Source organism: Ictidomys tridecemlineatus, chromosome 5 (genome assembly GCF_052094955.1).
Source record: "Ictidomys tridecemlineatus isolate mIctTri1 chromosome 5, mIctTri1.hap1, whole genome shotgun sequence".
Taxonomy (NCBI): Eukaryota; Metazoa; Chordata; class Mammalia; order Rodentia; family Sciuridae; genus Ictidomys; species Ictidomys tridecemlineatus.
Window position 1 is genome coordinate 12,747,520 of NC_135481.1, and position 20,193 is coordinate 12,767,712.

The 20,193-nt window shown below is 43.0% G+C and overlaps 1 protein-coding gene across 1 annotated transcript in view; it reads right to left on the bottom strand.

Annotated features, from left to right (window-relative positions):
* The window catches only part of Thsd4 (thrombospondin type 1 domain containing 4), a 582,503-nt gene that overhangs the window by 458,143 nt on the left and 104,167 nt on the right, over positions 1-20,193 (bottom strand). Inside the window, exon 5 of the mRNA XM_040274354.2 lies at positions 3,440-3,890. Coding sequence (XP_040130288.1) covers positions 3,440-3,890 — 451 coding nt within the window. The remainder of the gene's footprint in view (positions 1-3,439; positions 3,891-20,193) is intronic.

Consider the following 20,193-nt stretch of genomic DNA (forward strand, 5'->3'; position numbering starts at 1 on the left):
TCCCTACCTCCCAGCAGACATGGCTGCTCTGAGATCATGACACCATTCTGCCTTCCTTTCTTGGACTAAGCTGTCTCTTTTGCTCTCAGATGCTCATTCCTCTTTTTGAACCATCTTGTAAGCCTAGCTCAATTGTTTCCTCCTCAGTGGAGTCCTCCCCAGTCCATGACCCCTGCTCTGTGCTCTAGCTCAGGATGGTGACCAACAAGTAGCTACATGTGGAACTCTCTCCCCTCTGGACTGTTGGGGGGGGGGAGGGGCTGTGACCAGTGATGACACACTGCACAACACTGACCCCTGAATTAGAACACTCCTCATGTTCATCCCCATACATGTCAGAACTGGGCTCTCAGCTGTTGGGAGTGTTATAAAGGGGGTGTCCCATCAAAATTGGAGTGGGATATACCAGGCACTAGTTTAAGGGATGGAACCTGTGGATATTTCCAACGTGCCCTGGCCTACATCGCCATCTTTTCCTGCTTCCAGATAATAGCTAGGAGAGATATATCTAAGTGCATACAGTTTTAGATTATTTTTTTAATCTTTGGAGAGGACATACATAGTAACCTGCTTTTCCTGTTAGATTAGTAAGATTTTTCACATTATTTTATACTTTTTTTCTTCTTTTGAGTAAGATTTCTATAATTTGGGAATTCATGTCATCTCTTCATGTTGGACACTTGGGAGGATATGGAAATGTCCACACGAGGTCCTTGATGCTAAGATGCTACAGCATGGTCCATCTGGGGAGGGTGTAAAAAAGACTTAACACAGCAAGACTGAGGCTGCTCCCCTTGGAAAGGCCTGTTGGCGAGACTGGTCCATGGCTGGTGTCTGGGAACTTGGGTTTCAGGAAGGCTTTTGTCACTCTCTGAATGGTAAGAGTGGCCCACTGTGCCTACACTGTATTGAACAATCTAGTTTATGCAGAACATCTGCTTTCCTTTGGGGAGTCTGGAATTTTGTAATATGCCAGACAGAGAGCACCCATGTGACCAGCCTCCAGTAAAAGCTCTGGATACAGAGAATGAGTGTCACTAGCAACCATTTCACATGTGTTGAATCAACCTATTGTTGCAGGAGTGTGCTCGTCCTCACTAGGAGAGGACACTTGGGAACCTGTGCCTGCTTTTCCTCTGGGCTTGGGTCCTATGTGCCTGTTTCTTGGTTGATTTGGCTTCATATCTTTTCACTGTGATAATTCATAGCCCTGACCGTATGCTGAGTCTTGAGGGTCCTCCTAGAGAATCGTCAAACTCAGGAGAGGTCTTGGGGACCCCTGGCAGAGTATTAAAGTACTCACAGAATGTGGCCCAAGTCACAAGAAGTCATGGGCTTATAAAAAATATATATAACAATGGGACCTCTAAGGAATGACATATCTCAATAAGGGTAAAAAGGATGAGGACCTGGGGCAGTGGGGTGCACTGTTAAAAATGTGAGTGAAAAGCAGCCTCAACATGGACTTCTTTGTTTTGCCTGCTTTGCAAACACCAGAGGACCTCACAAACTCACAAGGAGCATCTGAGATTTCTTGGAATCCAGTCTCCTCTACGATGCAGCCACCCAGCACCCAGGATGTTGGCAGCATAGGTCTGGCCAAAAGAGCAGGCTTTAAAAATGCAAGTTAAATGAAAGAAGTGCTAAGCAGATGTCAGACACGTTATGCCAAATGTTCTGTCTCTTTCCCTTTCTCTTTATGGTTTACTTGGTTTTCAAAATTAAGAAATGTACTAGTCAATGGGAGAATGTGTTCTACATTATGAAAGAATTCATTTAATTTTAACAGAACAACAATGGAAATTCAAGAACAAGGACCATGTCTGATCATTAATGCAAGAAATTCCTTACTTTTTGACTTACAAAGCACTTTTTTTTACACCACCTCATTTGATCTTTATAATAACTCTGTGAAGTAGAGAATATAACTTTTTTTTTTTTTAAATCTCTCATGGCACCTCGTCTGTTAAAAGTAAAGACGTTCAATTAAGACTTTTGGTTGACTGATTAGTGATGGTTTTAAAAAAGTTACTGCTTTATGAAAAGTAATAATTTCTGAAGTCTTTCAGGGGAAGAACAAACTACAAGCAATTCAGGCATTCAGAGGAATTATTAAGATCACAAATTAAGTCATTTCTATGGACTCTATAACAGGAAATATATTTTTAATGAGGGAATTGAACCTAATATATAATAGCTGTCTTGTTACCGGGTAACGGAGTATTAAGGCAGATTAAATTATTAATGAAAAATATAGCAACTCAGAAATTTAACCTCTCAACACTCTCTCATTCCTTTCTCTTTTACCCATGGCCTTTAAACTGATATTAAAAACAACACATTTGCTCACCTTCTATAGTTTACATTGATAACTAGCTCTCCTATTCACTAGCTGTGTTATCTTCTGCACATTATTTAACCTCTCTTTGCAACTGTCAAATGGAAAGAGAAGCAAACTCATAAAGTTAAGGACAGGATTAAATAGGGTAAATAATAAAAGGGCTAAGCACAGATCCTGGCTTCTTATGAGTTTTTAATAAAAGTAGATATTATTAATGCATGAAGATGGATAAATATTTACTGAATGTCCAAAGTGTGTATTCAGCCTAGATATAACAATACATCTATACAGGTTCTTCAAATATTTGAATACTGCTATCTAGTTAGTAAATAACTGCTGCTAAAGGGCTGTGAGTGCCATCTATTACCCCAAACATCCCAGCTCCTCCCCTAAGAAGAGGAGACTCTTATACCCTCACTATCAGAAGCCTTGATGATACAACACCTAAAGTCTATATGCCTGGAAGAGCAGGGAGTCTCCAGAAAATGTACTGGGTTGCACCTCCCCAAACACCCGCTTCCTTGGCAGCACTGCTAGTTGCCATAAGTCAACCAAATTGCACTTGGCCCACAGACTCATGAGCAAAGAATAAATAGTGTTGATGCGAGACTCTGAGAATTTGGGAGTTGATATTTGTTACACAGCAATAGCTCTCACCTCACCATTAAGTGATTATCGATACATGATTCCATAAGCTATGTTTCAAAAGTGATAACTTTTAGAAAAAATAAAGAACATGGGGAGCTTATATGAAGATAAAAGAGAGGGAAGGTGGTATATAAAAAGATCATTTTTGGGGGGGCTGTGTGTGCCAGGGATTGAACTCAGGGGCACTGGACCACTGAGCCACATTGCCAGCCCTATTTTGTAATTTATTTAGAGACAGGGTCTCACTGAGTTACTTAGTGCCTCACTTTTGCTGAGGCTGGCTTTGAACTCATGATCCTCCTGTCTCAGCCTCCTGAATCCCTGGGATTAGAGGTATGTGCCACTGTCCCCAGCTAAAAAGATCTTTTAACATGGTCCCAAACCTCATGACTTCCTGTCTTCCACATGCCCAGTGCCAACTGGCTGAAAGGTAAGAGGAGCAGTACTCACATCGGTATTGCACAGCTTGTACTGCCGATAGGCCCCGATGCACGAGATTGCTGTAGATCTCGGAGGCTGGGAGAAGCTCTGAGAGGCTCCATGGGCCCCCATACCATGATTGTTGCTTGTTTCTGGGCTCTGGAAGAGACTTGAAGCTGCAGGGAAGCCTTGGTCATGGGTCAAAGGCAACTGGTATACGGAGTCTTCTGAGGTCTGCAGTCTAGAGCGAGGGCCACTGTCACTTTGGTATAAAGGTGCATGATGGGGGAGTTGATGGGCTGGTGAGCTGTAGCCATGCCTGGGAGCAGATGTCCCCTGGGACCTGGAATGCCGAGGTGAGGGCCTCTGTCTCCGAAGCCTCTGTGGCGTCGTGTGTGCAGTGTCGGTCTGCAGCGGTAAGATGTACGGGGCCTTACCATAGCCATACTTTCCAGGGCCAATGGGACCTCGGTTCCTGCTCCTAAAGACAGACATACAAGAGAAGGGATAAGCAGGGTCATCTGAATTATCATGTTAACTCAGAAATTCTGGCACATGGTTGAAGGGACCAGGTAAGAACAGAGGCTTGGGAGAGAGCCTATGGTGGAACTGGGAGGAAGAGTGGGGATCCCAAGACAAGGGAATGTAATGGAGGCTGCAGAGTAGAGTGGAGGTGGGACTCAGGGTGGGTGATGAACCTAGAAGGATAAGCTGTAGTCAGTGTATACTTATGTTAGGAAGTCTGGGCATTTTTGTAGGTCACAGGGAGCCATGAAGGTTTTTGTGGAAGCATAAAGATGTCATTGCAATTACAGCCATTATAATTGCCTGTTCACATTTTTTCTGAAAAAAAAATTTTTTTTTCTCACTCAACATTTCAGACCCAGTTTCCATTATTATTCATGCCCAAAGAGCTTTTCCAGGGGAGTGAAATTTAGTTGAGCAACCATCATGTTCTAAGGCAGTCCTAAGGTCTGATGTGCACCGTCCTGAATCCTAAAAAGATGAGAGTGGGTCAAGAAATTGACTACTCCATCATTCTTTTTTTAAAAAAAATATTTTTTAGTTTTAGGTGGATACAATATCTTTATTTTACATTTATGTGGTGCTGAGGATCAAACCCAGTGCCTCAAGCATACTAGGTGAGCACTCTGCCTCTGAGCCACAACCCCAGCCCACTCCATCATTCTTGAAGCAGCCCATGCTAAGCAACAGGTAAATGGTCATCTTCATGTTGGTATGGATCTTACAATTTTGTAAATATTTTCATAAGGCCTCATTGCCTTGTGAGACTTTATGAGAATCATGCCAAGAGTGGTGATTGCTCGTACATGTTTAACTACTGCACTGCCAGGGAACCAAAAGCCTTGAAGTATTTGCCCACCTCTATGGTTTAATACTACCACTATAGCCAATTTCAAGTATGAAGACACAATCAGTTCTAATGAGCAGATAAAAACCAGCTTCAGAACTGGGATTGTAGCTGAATCTCAAATAGAACCTGCGCTTTGCATGTGCAAGGCCTTGGGTACCATTTCTGAAGAAAAACAAAACAAAACCCAAAGTAATAAACTAGCTCCAAAACTTCACACATTTCACTTATCGTGCAAGAACAAATGGCTAAATATAGAGCTAGGGCTGGAGTTGTGGCACCGTGGTAGAGCACTTGCCTAGCATGTGTGAGCCCTGAGTTTGATTCTCAGTACCACATTTAAATAAATGAATAAAATAAAGGTCCAGCAACATCTAAGCAAATATTTTAAAACAAATAATTAAATACAGAGCTAGAACACTTGAAGAAATACAAAAATCAATCAGACAAAGTTCCCAAGACCCCAATCTTATAGTGGAAAGCAACTAGACTGTGATGTAGGGTGTAATAAGGAGCATAGGGGCAATACAACAGTACTTTGGGAATGCTAAGGAATCAGGAAGCATATCTATCTGAGGGGATCTGAAAAAAGTGCAAGAGTTGCTGTTCTGAGAGTTGGGAAAGCCTAGTTTTAGTACTCTGTGGAAGGACTTAAGTCATCTGACTCTCACTTATTTGTAAAATGACTGAACTGGATTAAATGACCGCCAAGGTTGCTCCAACTCTAAAATTATATGCTTCCGTAATAATTAATTTTACATTTACGTAAAATTGGAAATGTGCCCAAGGGTTTCTACAGGATGGCCCCATTAAAATAAGCACATTAAAATAGCAATCAAGGTGAAACATTGATTTCTGCCCTCCTGCAGAAATTCTTTCTTCATTCTACAATAACCACTGAATATAAAATTTAACCGAGCACAACTAATTATTAACATCTTTATCACTAATTGCACCTCCATTCTCAGCTGATATGGTTTTGAATTAAATCATGAGGCAGTGTTTATTTTGCCTTTAGGCATTTCTCAATTAATCTTGGCAGCACTTGGGACTCTATTAATGATGGGGGTTTTAACAGATGCAATTAAGAAGTTAGTGTGTGTGTGTGTGTGTCTGAGTATAAAACTTGGACGTCATTTGCCTTTTTCATTCTTGTGGCAGACCAGGTAAAATGAATGACGTCATGCAATGGCAAAAGAAGGGATTTCTGAGAATGGATGTTTTTAAGATCTGAAAGCCTACCCAAAATCCCAGCCTCAAGGAAAGCACTTGGTGGAGATCTTAGCTCAAGCCAACGGAGAAATCAAGACACATGCAGTATTGCCTCTCAAACTTGACCATGCCCAGGATCATATGAGATTTGTTAAGCTGCAGATTCTGGTTTAGGAGGTCTGGGGAGCAGCCTGTAGTCTGCATTTCCAACAAGCTCCCAGGAGATGCCCAGGCTGCTGGTCCACAGATCACAGCTTTGAGGAACAAAGCCACAGAACAAAACTGAAATCCTAAACAAAAAAGTCATTTCAACAGGAAAAAAAATATATCATTTTTAGTGAAGAATGATAGTAATGGCATTAAAACAAAAAAACCTCTGGGTTTGTGGCATATATAAAAGATCTGCTGCCTGGGGAAAGGCTGCCAAGTTCTTGCTTACCTGGGGGGCACTGATGAACCAAGTCTGACTTGATTTTACCTTTGGGGAGCGGAGGAACAACCTGCTGTTGGCTGGTGACTTGTGTAAGAGTCTTCCCCAGGGCTGCCCATCATCCCTGGGGGGTAACGCATACACTCACAAATGACTACTTTTGTATTCGCATTGCCTTGTGGGGGGCTCTGCCTAATTCCAAGAACCATTCAAACCCTACAGCAACATCAGTGAAAAGATGATGATTCCAAAGCAGATGACCAGTAAGTTCTGATAGACAGACTAAAAGCAATAAACAACCAATTAGGGTATGATGATGGAGATTTGATTCCTGAGTCCTTGAATCAGAACTCTTGAATGAGTGTGACAGATTTGTTTCTAGTTGACCAAGAGAATGCTTGTTTTCCTCATGACATCAGAACAAATAATCCTGGTGGTTCAGAGTGGCCTCTTCCCCACCAGGACAGAGTCCATCTGGCCACTTGCAGGGGGCCTCTGTAGAACAAGGCAAATTTATAGAGAGTTCTGACAATAAGCACAGATGTGGTCGAGGGGACCTGTGTGACCAGTTAACTCTTCCCCAAGCGCACGCAGTAGGTGCCCAGGACGGCTTTTAAGTTGATTCATTCGGCCTGATCTCCCAGAACCTGGCTGTGGAACTTTATTTTGGGTTCCCCACTTGTCAAAATAGTAGCTAATTTCCAAAAGTTAGGCCCTGAGAAGGAAATAGAAAAAAATAGAGTTTGGGGATCAGAGACATGGAAGTCAAAAGAATGAAGTGGTTTCTAACATAGGCTCTGGAGGCCGGAATTCCTTGGTTTGAATCCCAATTCTGCAGCTTGCTAGTTTGGAAACTGGTTAAGTTACTCCATCTTTGTGTAACCCAGCCTCTTCCAACAGTGCCAGGACTAGGGTGTTGCTGGTGAAGCACCCAGGAGGCACCATTTGGGAGACAGTCTCAAGGTCATGCAACTACTGGCCAGAACCTGAGAGTGAGGTCAGTCACCTTAAATATTGCACCCTATAGGCCCTCTGCCTCACTCCAAGCCCAGTACTCACCTTGTACTCACTTATAAATTAAGGTAATAAGACTGGGGAGCATTCCTTGTCTGAATGCTGAAAGTAATGGCATTAAAACAAAAAACCTGCTTAGAACCAGAACTGATTCAGATTTCAGAGTTTTTTGGACTTGGGATAATTGCACAGACTTTATTGGTTGAGCATCCCTAATCTGAAATGCTCCAAAATCTTAAACTTAAATCTTAAACTGGTGGTACCCTCCTTATAGGTAGTTATGAAGATTAAATAATTTAATAAGATCAAAAGTCTTTGAAAAAAATTAAAGGGATACAGATAGGTAAAGAAGAACTCGAATTAGCACTATTTGCTGACGATATGATTCTATAGCTAGAAAACCCAAAAAATTCCACCAGAAAATTCTAGAACAAGTAAATAAATTCAGCAAAGTAGCAGGATACAAAATCAATACCCTTAAATCAAAGGCATTTCTATATATTAGTGACAAATCCTCTGAAAGGGAAATGAGAAAAACTACCCCATTTACAATAGCATCAAATAAATAAATAAATATTGGGAATCAACTTAATGAATAGTGAAAGACCTCTACAACGAAAACTACAGAACATTCAAATTAAAGAAGACCTTACAAGATGGAAAGATCTACCTTGCTCTTGGATAGGCAGAATTAATATTGTCAAAATGACCATAATACCAAAAGCATTATACAGATTTAATGCAATTCCAATAAAAATCCCAATGGCATTCCTCATAGAAATAGAAAAAGCAGTCATGAAATTCATCTGGAAAAATAAGATACCCAGAATAGCTAAAGCAATCCTTAGCAGAAAGAGTGAAGCAGGTGGCATCACTATACCAGACCTTAAACTATATTACAGAGAAAGAGTAACAAAAACAGCATAGTATTGGCACCAAAATAGACTTGTAGACCAATGTAATAGAATAGAGAACACAGAGACTAACCCACATAATTACAATTATCTTTTATTTGACAAAGTCACCAAAAATGTACATTGGAAAAAAAGATAGCCTCTTCAACAAATAGTGCTGGGAAAATTGAAAATCCATATGCAACAAAATGAAATTAAACCTCTATCCCTCATCATGTACAAAACTCAACTCAAAGTGGACCAAGGATGTAGGAATTAAACCATAGACACTGCGTCTATTAGAAGAAAAAGTAGGCCCTAATCTCCATCATGTAGGATTAGGCCCCAACTTTCTTAATAAGACTCCTATAGTATAAGAATTAATATTAAGAATCAATAAATGGAATGGATTAAAACTGGAAAGCTTCTTCTTAGCAAAAAAAAAAAAATCAGTGAGGTGAATAGAAAGCCTACTAATTGGGAAGAAATTCTTACCACACACGTCAGATAAAACACTTAATCTGTAGACTATATAAAGAACTCAAAAAACTTAACACCAAAAAAACAAATAACCCAATCAATAAATGGGCCAAGGAACTGAACAGACACTTCTCAGAAGAAGATATGTAATCCATCAACAAATATATGAAAAAATGTTCAACATCTCTAGCAATTAGAGAAATGCAAATCAAAACTACTCTTAAGATTTCATCTCACTCCAGTCAAAATGGCAGCTTTTAAGAATACAAACAACAATAAGTGTTGGCGAGGATGTGGGGGGAAAAGGTGCACTCACACTTTTGGAGGAACTGCAAGTTGGTGCAGACAATATGGAAAGCAATATGGAGATTTCTTGGAAAATTGGGAATGGAACCACCATTTGACCCAGCTGTCCCTCTCCTCGGTCTATACCCAAAGGACTTTAGAACAGCATACTACAGGAACACAGCCACATCAATGTTTATAGCAGCATGATTCAAAGTAGCTAAATTGTGGAACCAACCTAGATGCTCTTCAGTAGATGAATAAATTTTAAAAATGTGGTATATATACACAATGGAATATTATTCAGCATTAAAAGAGAATAAAATCGTGGCATTTGCAGGTAAATGGATGGAGCTGGAGAAGATAATGCTAAGTGAAATTAGCCAATCCAAAAAACCAAATGCCAAATGATTTCTCTGATTTAAGGATGCCGATTCGGGGATAGTAGAGGATAGGAAAGGTAGCAGATTACATCAGTCACTAGTATGGCATTATGTAAAAATGTGAATGTGTAACCTATGTGATTCTGCAATCTGTATTTGGGGTAAAAATGGGAGTTCATAACTCACTTGAAACTATTGTTCGAAGTATGATATGTCAAGAGCTTTGTAATGTTGTGAACAACCAATAAAAAAAAAAAGGATGCCGATTCATAATATGCTGTGGGTGGAGGGCGGGATGGGAGGATTAAATGAACTTTAGATAGGGCAAAGGGGAAAAGGAGGGGAGGGGAAGGGAGGGGGCATAGGGGTAGAAAAGACAGTGGAATGCAATGGTCATCTTACCCTAAGTACATGTAGGAAGACACAAAGGATGTGACTCTACTTTGTGTACAACCAGAGATATGAAAAATTGTGCTCTATATGTGTAATATGAATTGTAATGCATTCTGTTGTCATATATAACAAATTAAAATATATCTTTTAAAATTTACTTATATTAAAATGTAATATATTTATTATTTTTCAATGAATAAGTACATATTCTAAATTTTATTCCAATTTCTTTTTAGGGGGGAGGTGGTGACAGGATTGCACCCAGGCTCTCAAGCACACTCTACCACTGAGCTACACCACCAGTCCCATTTGTAAATTTCTAATTCAGTAAATATCCAAATATACAACCTACATGCAAATAAATAAATAAAAGATCAAAGTCTTGATGCCTCCCACAGAGTATGCACCATACAAGTATTTGCTTAAAAAGAAAAAAAAGTTCTAGCTTGGCCAGTTATTAGCTCTACAAACTTTGGCAAATAATGCATCCACAGTTTTCCTACCTATAAAATGAGTCTTATGACCATTTCATACTCACTAGGAAGGCTATAATTAAAAAGACAGATAATAATAGGAGTTGGAGAAGATAAACTGAAATTCTCATACATTCCTGGTGGAATATAAACTGCTGTAGCCACTTTGCAAAACTATCTGGAAGTTCCTCAAAAAATTAAACGTAGTGTTTTTATACACCTCAGCAGTTTCAATCCTAGGTATACACCCAAGAGCAATGAAAATACACCTTCACACATACCTTGCACATGAATATCTATAGCAGCATTATTTATAATAAGGGGTTGTGGGGAGGAAAGGGGACAGACTGTCTGCTAACAGAACACAGGTTTCTTTTTGGGGAGATGGAAATGTTCTGTAATGAGACAGTGGTGACAGTTGCTTATTCTTGTGAATATGGTAAAATTTCTAAATCATTTAAAGTGGCAAAATGTATGTAAATGGTATTACAATAAAGCTGTTACTTTTAAAATATATATATATTTTAGTTGTAAGTCGGACATAATATTTTTTATTTCATTTTTTTGTGGTGCTGAGGTTTGAACCCAGTGCCTCCTATGTGCTAGGCAAGCACTCTACCACTAAGCCACAATCCCAGCCCCTAAAGCCATTACTTTTTAAAGTTGAGAACATGAGTAATTCCCATCTTATCTACTTACAAGGATGTTGCAAAGATCAAATTGAGGTTACTGATGTGAATATATTGTTTGAATCTGAAAGTACTCTATCATGTGTTTGCTACTGTTTGTTTCAACACCATTTAACCTATCTAGTGAGCACCTTCCATGGGCACCTGTTGAGAACTACTTATGATTGATTTCTACTTGATCATGTTTCCAGTCTGGATAACATAGTGAGTGCAATCCCTGCCTCTAGCATGACTCAAGGACAGCTGGTCAGCAGTGGTGGGTGATAAGGGTCTCACACCAGGCCGCTGCCCCAGCTTACACTGTGGGTGTCTGGGAAAAGTGTCTGGGGGAAGTCCTTGTCTCTTGAAGAGATGGCTGTCAATGACACTTCCTTACAACACACTGGCTGCCACCCAGGGACCCATTCTGTGCTACATGCAATTCTGTGACATTAATGCTGAGCAGTGTGGTGATCTCAGTCTCCTTCTCCTAACTTCACACTTACTCTGGAAATGCGTCACCTTCAACCATCCTATGACAACTTCCACATTTCCCTTTGCTGCCTGGACCCCTCTCCTGAGCATCAACCTTCTATGCCCAATGAACCTGTAGGCCACAGCCTGTGAGGTGCACAGGGATCACCAGGGGCTCTTGTCAAAATACAGCCTGCGTTTTGGCAGATCTGGAGTAGGGTCTGAGTCTGCATCTGTAGCAAGCTCCCAGGGGCTATGGAGGCTGTGGTCCTGGCACAGCACTGCGAGAGCTCCAGCTACACATCCCCACAGACACCTCCAACCCAAGGCCTTCAGGCCTGACTCGAAAAATCTGCTCCTGCTCTAGTTCTTCCTAGACGCCCCAGGAGTTTTTTTTTTTTTTTTTTTTTTGAGAGAGAGAGAGAGAGAATTTTTTTTAACTATTTATTTTTTAGTTTTCGGTGGACCCAACATCTTTATTTTATTTTTATGTGGTGCTGAGGATCGAACCCAGCACCCCGTAAATGCCAGACGAGCGCGTTACTGCTTGAGCCACATCCTCAGCCCCCCAGGAGTTCTTAAGTGTGAGCAACCATCAGAATCTCCCGATGGCTTGTTACAAAGGACTAGGAGCCCATTGCCGAGAGCTGGATTCAGGTCCATCGAGGCCTGAGGTGGACCTGAAGGTGTTCCTTTCTAGGCTGCTGATGCTCTTGGTCTGGGGACCACACTGTAAGAGTCGCTGCTCTGTCTCATGCCCAAGTGCCACTGTCCTCCGAAGTCAGTTGGACCTTCCACTCACCCCTTCTCTCCATGGGAGGTCCACACTCTTCTGCTCAGTCACCATGGCCTGCAGGTCGTGGCTCCCACTGCTCCTCAAGTCCACGAGGGGCACCACATGGACTACCCCAACCACTTCCCTTGCAGTTTCCCCCCAGGCTCTCCCAGTTTATCCTCCAGGCTTCTGTCCTCACCGTTTCCTCCTCCCCAGCTACCTTCCCCGGCACCAATGCCTACACCTACCTGTCCCCCAGGACGCTGCTGAAGCATTTTATCTTCTCAATGACATTATTCCTGGCCCAATCCCCACCACGACCTTCCACTCCACAGAATGGATGCTCTTTTTCCTTCTACTGAACCCCACATAACTGTCACAGCATGGTCATCTTTTGTTATGTATACTTGTTTACACACCTGCCTTAGTTTACTAGTCTGCAGGCTCCTTCCTGGCAGGGGCCATATTTTATTTATCTTATAATTCAACAATATACTACAATGACCAGCACAAAATAGATGCTCAATAATAAGTATGGAAAAATTTAAAAAAGGGATCAACGGTTCCAACCACTATTGCCAAAGGAGGAAAATCCCCTTTACCCACTACTGCATTTGATGTCTGTGACATGAAATACTGTATTTTATTAAAAGACAGACTACTGAGAATTGAGCACAAGGCCACCTCCCTCTACATAGGAATCAGTGTTATCTATTAGGTGAGAACATTCCTATTATCAAACACCTAGAGAAGAAAGAGGTCCTCAGACTGGAAAGGGAGACCCCGCAGGGGCTGGGACTTAGCCTTTATTCTCCAAAGGAGCAAAGAATTAAGAGGTCAAGGGTGCTTCGTGCTTGCCTGCAGAGCTGGAAACCACCCAGGCGAGGCTCTCAGCAGCCTGTTACTAGAGGATGGCTTCCCATTTCTTTTCTTAGTTTCCAATATGGAATGGAATGGGAGAGTGAGAACCCTGCCTTCCAGAAGCTGGGCTGTTTGTAGTTCTTAAACTGTCCATGTTTATTTCCATTCTGTCTCCCCTCAGAGCCCAGTCAAGTCCCTGGGAGAGGCCCAGCCTCTCTCAGCTGTGCCAACATGAACCACACATAGACTGCAGCATCCCACCCAGCAGCAGCCCCTGGCCCAGCAGCCTGCAGGAGCCACAAAAGGGGAACCCGAGGGCCCCAGGGGAACTGGGAACTCAGGGAAGGGAGAAGGTGAGGAACTCAGTTGCCTGCTGGTGCAACTAGCACTGCTTCACCTGGAGGGTCTGGGTTTTCCAGCAGTGAGGAGGGTGACATTCTTTGTATCCAGGCATCTGAGTGGAGCTGCTAGGAGAAATAAGTTCTTGCACAGAGAAGATGAGGAAGAGGCTGGAAGAGCAGAGGACTATTTATTACTGGAGATAGCTGACCACATCGGGGCGGATGTACGTTCCTGCACGAGATTCCTTTAAATACACTAAAGATCCTATCATCTCCAACTATAATAGATAGTGTCCATATGACTTAAAGAGTCCTTTACGGCACATTTTCACATTTCACTGTCATTATGAATCAAAACTAAACTCTTATGAAGCCAATCTTTGGTGCAAAATTTGCCTGCCCAGTCTTAGCACTGAAGAGAGACGTGGGGAAATATGAAGCTCAGTGTCACAAACTCCCAATTATGAATGGGGTGGGGTAGGGAGGGGATGAGGGCAGCAGGATGTGGAACACTGCATCTGAAGGTTGTGTCTCTACCAGGCTCAAAATGTGCATGTGCTCCCTCTCCTTCTCCTGCCATCGAGGAGACAAAGCACTTCCTTCCACTCTGCAGTGTAAGCTAAGGAGGGGTGGGGGGTGCCGTTTGCAATGACTACCATCAAAGTCCATTAATATGATCAAATGTATCTTTTTCTGGGGGGCCTGGGATTGAACCAAGGGACACTTACCCACATCCCTAGTCCTATTTATTTATTTATGAGGTGAGGGTGTGCTGGGGATTGAATTCAGGGGCCCTCAATCCCTGAGCCACATCCCCAGCCCTATTTTGTATTTTATTTAGAGTCAGGGTCTCACTGAGTTGCTTAGTGCCTCTCTTTTGCTGAGGCTGGCTTTGAACTTGCGATCCTCCTGCCTCAGCCTCCCAAGCCACTGGATTACAGGCATGTGCCACTGCCCCTGGCCTTAGTTTCTATCTTGAAACAGTGCCTCACTAAATTCCTTGGGGCTTCACTAAATCAATTATGTATTTTTAAAAACTTTTTACAGAAGCTGAGAAAACCCAAACTGGGTGGTGGTAATTACTCCTAAGAGTTATTCTTCTCAGTGCTTGTAGAGATAAAGAGACTTTGGTTTCAGGAGTCCTCGTTGCAGCCTGGGGAACCGGCAGGACTCTGAGACCCTAGCATAACAATGGTGTGAAGAACTAGCCAGTGCATTTCTCTCAGTAATCCCTTCTCTCTTCTCCATAATTCTTGTAAAACAACATTAAGGATTATAATGCCAGGAAAGGGAAGACCTGAAGACCATCCCCAGGAGAGCAAAGGTTTCTTTAAATTTGAAACACTGGCTGGGGTCGTGGCTTAGTGGTAGAGTGCTCGCCTAGCACACATGAGGCACTGGGTTCAAATCTCAGCATCACATAAAAAATGAAATAAAGATATTGGGTCCACTTACAGCAACAACAAAAAAGAAAAACTGATCCAAAGTCAAAGTCTAGGGCTGGGCACAAGGCCACCTCCCTCTACATAGGAATATATAGTTCATATTACAAGCAAAGAAAGAGGCATGATGACCTGGGAATTATCCTTCTAAGCCAAAGGAAATTAAGATTTTGAGTAGAAGGCAGATGAAGGAGGAACATTGAGGGGCCTGAGGACAGAGAGACCTGCGGGCTCTGTGGAAAGCCTGAACTCGACATGGTTCAGGTCAGGAAGTGTGGTGAAGGGGCAGCTGAGAGTGAGTAAGCCACTCTGAAGGTCTTGATGATTCTGGTGAGGACACAGAGCACATGCCCTTGGGAACTGAAAGCCAGAGGCATCAGCAGCAGTAGCAGCAAGAGTGGACAGTGAAGGTGAGAGCCCAGGCCACCCCTCAAGAGAAGGAAGAGTGGGAGGGAGAAGGCGCATCCTGAGTGAACTGCACATAAACCCTGGACTGATCGTGTCCATCCTGAAGCACCTCAGTATCTCCCTCCTGGAGTTGGAGGCATTCCTGCAGCAGAGACACAGGCGCAGGGACCCGTCCTGGCTATGGAAAAGTAAATTGTGCTGTGACCTGAGTTGTGGCTGTAAATTATGGACCTGATACTGGGGCACTATGAAGCTGTTCAAAAGAATGAGGCAGATGTGCATATATTGATATAAAACGGTCTCCAAAACACAGGCAAAAGGAACAAGACACAGGACACTAAGCTGAGGGCACAAGTATGCTCCCATTGTTTAAAAAAAAAGAAAGAAAGAAAAGAGAAAAATTGTCTGCAGTAAATGTATGTCCAGGATACATTTTTGGAACCAATAAAAATGAAACTTGGGCCAGGCATGGTGGTGCATGCCTATAATCCCAGTGACTAGGGAGGCTGAGGCAGGAAGATTGCAAGTTTAAGGCCAGCCTCAGCAATTTAGTGAGACCCTGTCTCAATTTAAAAAAATTAAAAGGACTGGGGATATAGCTAGTGATAAAGCACCCCAGTTTCAATCCCCAGTTCCCGCCCCCACCAAAAAAAAAAAAAGAAAGAAACTGAAGCACACTGTAAATATTTGTTAAAATAACACTTGTGAGAGATCAGAGCTTAATTGTTCAGCATTTCTAATTGATAGTTCAATAAAGGCTATTGCTTTGGATTAATTAGTAGAGACAAAAAGGCTCTAGGTTCCAATAAGTACGTCGAAGCAGCCTCACACATCTGGGTGAGAAGCGAAGAAAGCTAGCAAAAGTTCGTCAGTCACCCGTGGCCATCCAGACAGATCTAAGAGCTGACATTAAAGGGAGAAAGAATAGGAAGGGGCAGAGCTTAGGACCAGAAATGTGTGTGTTCCAAGGAGTCACAGATCTAAAGCGAGCTGGACGGGAAGGAGTTTGCAGCCTAAAACTGGAAAGAGCCTTGTTTTCCTGAGACTTGCCCTGATTCACTGTGACCACCTGCCAAAGGGAAAAAGGATATCATGTGCTAAGTTCAAAGAGGCTGAGAGCAAATGGTTTCAGCTGAGTGCAGATGTCTACTTAGAAGTTCAGAAGACTGAAACTCCTGCCAGAACCGTTCTAGGCCATAAATTATCTGGTGTCTACAGAAGATAAGAGGCAAAACTCTGACCACGTAGGGAAATAAAAATTAAGAAGATGAAAACAAAAACTCTCCTGGTTGACTACTGTGCCGCACATGCTGTCACATACATTGGCCATGGGTGTGACCAGACCTGCTGCCTCTGCTCCCCAAGAGGTGGGTGACATCTGGGTTTAAAAGCCAGAGTGAAAATCATCTGACACAGTTGCTCTGAGCCTTCAAGAAAGAAGGATCCCACAGGCTTATGCAGGGCAGGGAGGAAAAAGAGGGACGTGGAGGAAGTGATGAATTTGTTCCATTAAAGGGAAAGATGTCACAGATGAATTCTGGGCTACTTCAGAAGTTGAGAGCCAAGCTACGTAGGTGAAGGAAGCAAAGAGGTGGCTTTGGTGGTTTATGACTGAGTTTAAAAGGCCCTTTTGTACTCATCGTCCCAGATGTGGAGTACCTAAAAACTTAAATTCACTTACACTAACTTTGAAATTATTGTTTGCAGAATTGAAAACTTGGGAGTTAATGGGTTAAGAGACTCCATCTTCAATGAGCAACCCACTGGCATCTCAGGAGGTGAGGTTCATGGGGCTATTCCCCACTTCCCACATCACCCCCCACACACCCAGAATAAAACTGAGCAATAACCTGCAGGAAAAAAAAAAAAAAAAAACAGTATTCCTGGGAGCAACGACCCCAGTGGGTGACAGACTCTTACTCCCGACATGGCCATCGGGCTTCTTTTCTAGGATCATGTTTGAAAAATCATCCAGAGTGCCCACCAGTGCTTCTGTGCTTTGGAGTGATGCTGAGGTTTTAGGGGTCTTCAGGTGCCTTATTCTGTGTGGGCCCAGAGAGGTGACATAAGGACAAGTGAGGGGACACTGAAGGAAACCAGTTTCGGTACAACAGAAAGCAATGGTCCAACGGCTGCGGGGATGCTGTTAGTTGAGCAGGGTATTCACTGCACAAGGACACCTGGGAGTTGCAATCCAGGGTCCCCTTAGTGGAGAGATGAATGGACCAGAGAAAGAGGCACCTTTTCAGATTTGCACAAAGGTGAGAAGTGAACCAACGGAGGGCTGAGAGAGAGAGGCAGGTCCAGCCAAGGCTGAGCTAACATCACAGAGCTCAGAGCAGACCACCCCCACCCTATGTTGTACCAGGCAGAACACCCCTAAAGGTGAGGAGGGTAAGAGGTCAACTAAGATATAGCTGGTAAGAAAGAGCCTTGGTTTTCAGCAGGATTACTGAAAGAATAATCAAGGCTCGTAGTCGGAGAAAATGCCTTTTTATTGAACAGCTCTGCATATTTATAGAGCCTGGGGTGGTTTGACAGTTATGACAGTTTAATGGTTGAAGGGTTTGACAATTGGCATGGGGTGCTTTCTGATTGGTGGGTAAGGATCATATGAGCCAGCAGGGCTAGTCTGATTGGTGGGTAAGGATCATGTGAGCCAGCAGGGCTCACCATTGGATGGCTCTTCTCGGGGAGCTGAGGAAGTTAGTCTTTGGAGCCAGGGCGACCCCCAACAATTACAGCCTGCACGATCCTGGGCCAGTCACTCTGCAGCTCTTCTCTCCAGCAGTTAAAGGAGGACCACCATGCCTATCTCACCTGGCTGATGTACAGTGGGTGAAATAAACAGCTGTAGTGCCTAGCAAGGGCGGGCGTGGCCTTCAGGAGACACTCTGGAAACATGGCTCTCATGAAGGCTGCACCTTTCTGAAGGTGAGAGTCGCAGAGCCTTCAACTTGACATGTAAGGACTGCCTCGGGGGCAAGCTGCCAAACATGGGGCTGAGAAGCACAGAGACAGCTTTGCATGAAATAACAGTCAATGCATTCATTTCTCCAGCATAAGTAAGAGGAGCCCTCTTGAGACTCAAAGCTATTGCTAATATGGTTGTAATCTGAACCTGACTGGCCCTCCAGGACTACAGAGGTTTAGGGGAGACCAAATGAGATTACCTGTGGGGCACAGTGCCTGGCCAGAGCAGATGCTAAGCAAATGTGGGTTCCTAACCCTTCTCCCCTGGAGACTCTCAAACGGTGCCCCCTGCCCCAGAGGCTAAGCCTTCACAAGTTGAAGAAAACTGAAGAACTATTTTCTGCAAGTTCTGCTAAATTCATTAACACCACAGCGATAATGATTCTAACACGACTTAGGTTTGGGGGGCATCTTTTATGTGAAGGGCCCACGGAGGAAGCAATGGTATTTCTCTCCTATTCTGGATGCCTCTCCCACTCTTGAGTTTTTATACTGCTTTCTATGTACCTATATACAATATATCACTTCATCCTTTATTATAAATGTGAAATATCTCAAGCATAATAATCCTCTTCTCTGCATTAGAGGAAGTTATTTAGGTGATCTGTCACCCTCAGTTAATTGAAGGAGGGATCTGTTCTAGAGTTTAATCTACCCCAAAACATATTTAGCATAGTGTTCTTAAATAATGTATTCAGTATTCCAGTAGCTACCACATTAAACACCCACTAAGTGCTTTACCCATGTTCTCCCAGATAGCAAAGTAAGTCATCATTCCTATTTTATACACAAGGAAATTAACTCTAAATGTCATTAAATAACCTGACCAAGGTAGCACGTCTGTGTGAACAGATAGTATTGTAATATTAACAAATGTTGTTGAGCAGATGAATGCTAAGCTCTTAATGAACTCAAACGACTGCAAGATAGTACAGCATCTGAATACCAAGTTCACATTCATAGAGGATTACAGAGATGGGCTATTTGGAAAGAGGATTTACCGGACTAAGGGGAAATGACTCTTTTCCCCCAAATCCAGGAAGAAAAACTTTTCAGCAGTAGGTCACGGTGAACTGTGCTCCAACCACAGAGGAAAAGGGGGAAATGTCAGCCAACTGCTGCTGGATCCATAGGGCCACACGAGGACCAAATGTTTCCATAGGGAAAAAAATTCATGAGCAATGAAAGAAAATATTGTGTGCCTGGAGTGCAAACCATAAAGGTGGAAAGGAAAGCTCTAAGGGCAAGGCCTGGCCTGGGGCATTAGGTGGGAATGGAGTCAGGGGCCAGGAAGGGAGAATAGCTCAGTGGTTAAGATAGGGACTTAGAGGCAGAGTCTGGTTCAAGTTCCTATTGTGCAACCTACTAGCCTGGGACCCAGGGCTCATCACTTTGTTTCTCCAAGCACAGAATTCTTCTCACATTATAAAAGGGACACTATGGATCGTTCATGCAGAAGAGTCCTATGAAGTTCAGCTCAGAGCCTCATCTGGAATGTCAGTTTCCTCTAGCTGCCCCAACAAACCCTCATGAACTTGGTGACTTACAACAACAGATATATTCTTTCACAGCTCAGGTAGCCATGAATTTGAAATCAGTGTCACTTAGCTGAAATCAAAGTGTCAAAGGGCCATGCACCCTCTGGAGGGTCTAGGGGACTATAGTCATAGGCTGCCTAACATTTCTGTGAAGGACACACATCACAGCAATTTCCTCTACTTACATCACTGCAGCCATCTCAGTTTGTGTAAGCATGCTCCATGATGCTTGCATGATGTGTCTCCATCTCAAGGCAATGCATGACTGTATCTATTTGTCTCTTTCAGCTTCTGGTGGCTGCCAGCAATCCTTAGTTTATACCCACATTGCTGTATCTTCAAGAGCAGCATGTTCAAATCTCCCTCTAG